The sequence below is a fragment of the Zea mays genome, chromosome 2, assembly GCF_902167145.1.
Source record: "Zea mays cultivar B73 chromosome 2, Zm-B73-REFERENCE-NAM-5.0, whole genome shotgun sequence".
NCBI classification, from domain to species: Eukaryota; Viridiplantae; Streptophyta; class Magnoliopsida; order Poales; family Poaceae; genus Zea; species Zea mays.
In genome coordinates, this window is record NC_050097.1 from 44,608,230 (window position 1) to 44,614,448 (window position 6,219).

Sequence of the window (6,219 nt, forward strand, 5' to 3'; positions counted from 1 at the left end):
CCCAGAGGCAGCGAGAGCGAGTGCGAGACACCGGATCCCGTCCGCCCCCGGACCAAGAATCCCAACCTCACAGCGATGGCAGCATCCCGCAGCGAGGAACGTGATCAGAATCAGCCAGTGGTGCTTGTGACGGGGTGCTCGGAGGGCGGCATCGGCCACGCGATGGCACGCGCCTTCGCTGCGGCCGGGTGCGCCGTCGTGGCCACGGCGCGGTCACGCGGTTCCATGCGCGGTCTCGACGGCGACCCGCGGTTCCTGCTGCTGGAGCTCGACGTGCGCTCCGACGAGAGCGCGCGCGCCGCCGTGGCGGATGCGCTGCGGGAGCACGGCCGCATCGACGTGCTCGTCAACAACGCTGGGGTTCACCTCGTCGCACCACTCGCCGAGGTGCCCATGGAGTCCTTCCACCAGGTTTTCGACACCAATGTCTATGGTAGGATTTAAAAAAAATGTTGCTTTTTTGTTCTGCTTCTGTCTACTGCATTGTTTGCTGGTATGCCTTGATTGACTGATTGTGATGCTCTCCAATAAAGACAAGATTTTGGATCCTGGAATCTGAATTAGGCAATTAGAGGTTAATGAAGGAGTCGAAAGGTTTTTTTTTGGTCCTTCGATAGATAAGAAAGGTAGAGAAATATAAATTAACTTACCAGACGTTGTTTGTATGAATGATTTAAATTTCTGCAAACAGTGAATTTTATTTACTAGTAACTCGGGGAACTGGGCAGAGCGCTACATGACCTGTGTGCTTGTTAGCATGATAGTTGGTTTAAATTTAGGTCATCCCCGAGTGTGTTTAGTGCATCGTATACAGGCATACAGCAACGGGTAATATAGTCAGATTCCTATGGCTGTGAGAAGGGATCTGTTGCATACGGTAAAATCTGCTGAACCAGTGAATTCAGCAGTTCAAGTGGAACCCTTCTTCAGTCATAATTGGCAATACCCTTGTGCTTAAAATGCACGATCACAGTAACAAGTGCAGGTTTGGTATGAAGATTCTTGATAGGAAGCTAAATGAAGTAATGGAAATTGTCTCAGCCCCGTTTGTTTCGTTGGAATTGAATTTCATTCTAATAATCATAATTTAGACACAGACTAATTAAGTTAATATATTTGTATATGTAATATATTTGTATATTATCATAAATCATATAAGAGAGATAGTTATACACTATACCTATTCTATAGTACACTTATGCTATAGAGAAGCAGGTAGAAGAGTGTGCTATAAGTTGTACATTAGAAAAGTAGCATGTAAATCTATAGAATTAATTTTCATCTCTCACCCCATGAATTTGAGATAGGCTTATTTATAAACTTTGGAAAATTGTGGAATGTCACATTCTAAAAAAATATCATACTACATTAGTTAGATTCCAATTCCTCAAAATGAAGGGAAACAAACGGGGCCTCAGGGATTATGAACCCACTGAATCTATCTTTTTGAATGATGAGAAGGATTACCTCTTGAACTCATGTATTTGGTGCAAAGCACAGGGTTGCGAACAAGTAGTTTTGCTACTATCTCATCATGGAGGTTAATTGTCATCAACCAAAGTGACTGAATATAATACGGAGTATTATAATTCCAACTTACTAAAGCTAGTTGAGCTGTTGAATGATTGAGTACCTTGTTAACCTCAGTTGATGTGTTTGGATGGTTCCCACTTTACTTATTTCCTGATATCATTATGTTCACAAGTTCTGTTACAGTTCTTTTTTTAAAAAAATATTGACAGGCCTTTATTAGAAGTTAAGTGGTGTCTTTACAGATAAGTGCACCAACACATTCGGGGAAGTCTGAAAAGAAAACACGAACCCACTAAACCTAATAGTTAGTTGAGTCAGCCTTCCGGTAACATTTCCTGGATCAGGGGCATCACCATCGATCTGTCATGGCATATTGCCTTCAGCTTCTGCACCACTTTGACTGCAAGACAGTCAGCCTCAAGGGTTATTGGTATCTCTGGCCATTGTGCAGCCAGACAGACACCCTCCAGGCTAGCAGCCGCCTTAGTCTCTTGATCTTCAGCATCCTTACAGTGAAACAAAATTCGCCATGCTGCTAATTTGGGCTGATCATCATAAGCCTTTTACAAACCCAACTTATAAGCACAAAAGTCTTCCCTAGGGATGAAAACAGTCGGAAAATACTAAAACCGTTACCGTTTCCATTTTTTATCGGAAACAAAATAAAAAACGGTAACTCCGGAAATGGAAACAATATCGGTATTTCGGAAACGGAAGTTCAGCACGGAAAATACACTGATAATGGTCGAAATCAAAAATACGATCGGTAAACATATCAATATAAAAATATCTCAGTATAACAAGTTCACAATACAACAAATTTGACAAAGATCACAAGTTCACAATATACTAAGTTCATAAAGATTACAAATTTGTAATATAACAAGTTCATAAAGATCACAAGTTCACAATATAACGAGCTAATAAAGATCACAAGTTCACAAACTCAAAGTACACAAGTTTACAATGATCACAAGTTCACAAGTACAACATAACAAGTTCACAATTCCAAGATACAAATCCGGTAATTTCATACAAAAGGTTCATATGAGTTTAGCATGCAACGGTGTGCATCTAAGTGTCCATATGCTCATCTCAAATAGGAAAAAAAATTCAAGCAAAAACAATATCCACTTGCTCTAGCAGACATGGCATGCTTACTTATGAAATATTCGGTAACAGTAATTTTTTCATCCCTAGTCTTCCCCCTGCCGTAGTTTGTCTCTATTTCAATTTTCCGCTCGCTCCAGCTTGCCTCTAACATGCCGTCACCCCCTGTCCTAGTTGCTGCCGGCAGGAGCGGCAGCCGCCCCAACCGGTCCCCTTTGGGCAGGACCGACATCCAGTTTTTTCCCTTTGAACAGAGAGACAAACTCTTGAACTGTTGGAGGGAGCCCTACAGCCCTACCCCTCAGCAGTTCAACAGACAAGCTCTTGAACTGTCCAGGGAGTTAACTGGGTTACCGGAAACCGAGTTCCTGCTACGCTTAGAGATAATCACATATATTCTTGAATTGACACTCATCATCAATGTTGAATTTTAAGTTTCCAACATACCATGCTTTCCAGAAAAGCTCAGACCCCCCCCCCCCCCCCCCCCCCAATCATAGTATTCTGTTGATCAATCTTTCGGAGATTTGGCCCCAAAATGTCTCCCTGGTAAACAGCAAGTCTTTCACTTCATCCACTGTTCCACATCCATAGTATATCTACATACCTGTATACTTTCCATTCCAGAAATAGTTTAGCAATAGGTTTCTCCCTATGCACAAGCTGTCAGAACCAGGAGGATATACAACACTTCCCAGCGAATATGGTTTCTCTGTAAGTTTCACTCTTTCCTGACCCCTCATATAGATTATTACATGAGAACCCTGTAACTCCCTCTTTAACTTTAGATTATTACCTGTAAATGTCTGTATCACCACCTTCTCAAGAGGCATCTGAGACGTGAAATTCACTCTTCATGACCTTCATCCCAACAATGGGGCTAGATTATGAAAATCTTTCATGACCCAGCTCAGGACGTTCCTTGTATCCATCATTAGCAAGAATCAGTATACTAACCTTCAGATTATGCGGACTCTGGCGAAGAGCTTGTACGCAGACTGCAAGGTTGTTTGCACTGTTGGAGACTGCTATGGCTCTGGCTCCAGTTTCACTTTGGATTGGGATCTTTGTGTTGCGACGGGGCATGCTGAATTCTATTGGCTTGGATTTATGTAGGATTCTGGTTTAAGGGGTGTTTGGTTTCTAGGGACTAATTTTTAGTCCCTACTTTTTATTCCATTTTAGTTCCAAAATTGCTAAATATAGAAACTAAAACTCTATTTTAGTTTCTAAATTTGACAATTTATAGACTAAAATGGAATAAAATGAAGGGACTAAACATTAGTCCCTAGAAACCAAACACCCCCTTAATGGATTACGGGGAATTCATTTGTGGAAGGGGGGTTTCAATTTGTTGCAGAGAGGGCTTGGGAGGGGAAGCATCATATTCATTTGTGTTAGTATTGAAAAGGGAATTGTCTGACTCACAAGTTCTGTTAGTATTAGCTTGATGTCAAGATTAACTTTAACCCCTTTTCAATAGGTGCAATGAGGTTAATTCAATCTGTTATTCCTCACATGATGGAAAGAAGGAAAGGAACAATTGTGAATGTTGGAAGTATTACCGCTCTGGCACCTGGACCATGGGCTGGTGTGTATTCAGCATCCAAAGCTGCTCTTCATGCATTGAGTGACTCGTTAAGGTTTGTGAATTGAAGTATTACCTATTCTTATATTGACATTTTGGTACTTTCTTAAATTCTATAACTTGGATTGGAAGACGTCAGAAAAGCTTTCAAGTTCCAAGTGTGAGTGTGTAGCTAGCTTTAGGGGCAACAGGTAAGTTGTATATAGGTGGACATTGTTTCTAAATACTGGAGTATGTTTTAAATGAAGGATATTACTTCTAGATACCCTGTTTTTTGAAGAATCAGGATGTTGGTTCTAAACACCCTATTTTAAATGATAAAACTTTGGATTTAACCGTTGTGAAATACGAATAGCTAGTAGCATGGCATATTCTTTAGTGTTTGTCTTGATGCAATTACTTTATCACTGCTCTCAAGTATCACATCACTACATCAGAATAAATTGATCATGTGACAATATCCTCAACAAGTCAACAACACATGCAACATACGTCGGTATCCAAATTTTGTTTTTTTACTACAACATGTCTTGTTCTTGTGCTGTTAAGTCTTTTCAACTTGTTGTTACCTGAAGGTTCGTGGCTTCTTTTTCTTTAGTTCTTTCTTTCAATTTGCCATCGTAACTTAATAGAGGCTCACTTCAGTACTTCACTCCAGGGTTGAACTAAGAAGCTTCGGCATAAACGTGATGACCGTCGCCCCAGGAGGGACGAGGTCGAATCTTGGGAATTCTTCTGCAGCCAAGTATGATCAGATGCACGAGTGGAAGTACTACAAGAAATACGAGGAAGGGCTCCGAGCCAGGACTGGCATTTCCCAGGGCCCCAGGTCCACTCCAGCAGAAGAGCTTGCAAAGGCGGTGGTTGCATCGGTTCTAAAGAAGAACCCTCCAGCTTGGTTCGCTTACGGCCAGTACTCTGCTATTCTGTCGATTTTGTATTATGCACCGCTATGGTTCAGAGATTGCCTCTATAAGTTTGTCATGAAATGTTAGTCCCTGGAAGAATAATGGCTGTATGGACCAAAGAGAGAGCTGGACAGGCCCAGTTCAATTCATTTCATTGTACTGACAGCCTGTTACGTCGTACTCCTATATTGTATATATAGAACTATGCTCTGTACCTGTTGGCAACTTGGCATACTACAGCTTCTTTCAGGGGGCAGATTCAGGTTCAAAAAGCTTGATTTCCTCTTCACTAAACCATGACAAATCTTCATCTGTGAACACTATTTTGCAAGGAAAAACACACACACAAAAAATCATTGATGCCATGTGACAGCGTGAGAATGGGATGGCTCCGCGCCTCCGCCCCTGGCTTCTTTGCAAGTTGACCTGAGGTCGTTTCTCTCAATCCCAACCACGAAACTCTGACATACTCTACATCCTTATATAAATAAATTTCTATATTTATTTTAGGTTAAAATTTTAAAATTTAACTAAATTTCTAAAATAGTCTGTTAATATTTGTAACATTAAATTAATATAGTTATATATATCTATAATATTTTTATGATATATTTATGAAGCAGAGCTGAAATTGATGGCGATGAGGGTGACACTAATTGATGGCGATGAGAGTGACACTAATTGGAATTGGAAGTGTTTGACAATGGATTTATGAAGCAGAACTGAAATTCATAGAGCAGGGTGACACTAATTGATGGCGATGAGAGTGACACTAATTGGAGTTGGAAGTGTTTGACAATGGATTTATGAAGCAGAACTGAAATTCATAGAGCAGAGGACATCAAGCTACCCTGCTTCCAAGGTTAAATTATCGATCCTAAACCCTTAAAGTCTAACTAGTCAGTTACTCGTGCGTTGCGACGGCTCACAACAATACCCACGTAAATTATCGACCAAAAAGATCTCAAGATTTTTTATTGGTTGTCTCCACTCTCCGCATAATATTTTTTATGAACACACGGGTACCATAGGCAGCAAATCAGAGACTCACACCACTCGTCTCCCCCACTTCCAAGGTTT

The 6,219-nt window shown here is 41.0% G+C and overlaps 1 protein-coding gene across 1 annotated transcript; it reads left to right on the forward strand.

Annotated features, from left to right (window-relative positions):
* The first annotated feature begins 46 nt into the window (after nucleotides 1-46).
* LOC100191925 (uncharacterized) lies at nucleotides 47-5,362 on the forward strand. The gene is made up of 3 exons (NM_001137349.1): nucleotides 47-433; nucleotides 4,127-4,286; nucleotides 4,890-5,362. Exons 1-3 carry the CDS (start codon nucleotides 76-78, stop codon nucleotides 5,224-5,226), a joined length of 855 nt encoding a protein of 284 aa, NP_001130821.1. The 5' UTR covers nucleotides 47-75; the 3' UTR covers nucleotides 5,227-5,362.
* Nucleotides 5,363-6,219: the final 857 nt, after the last annotated feature.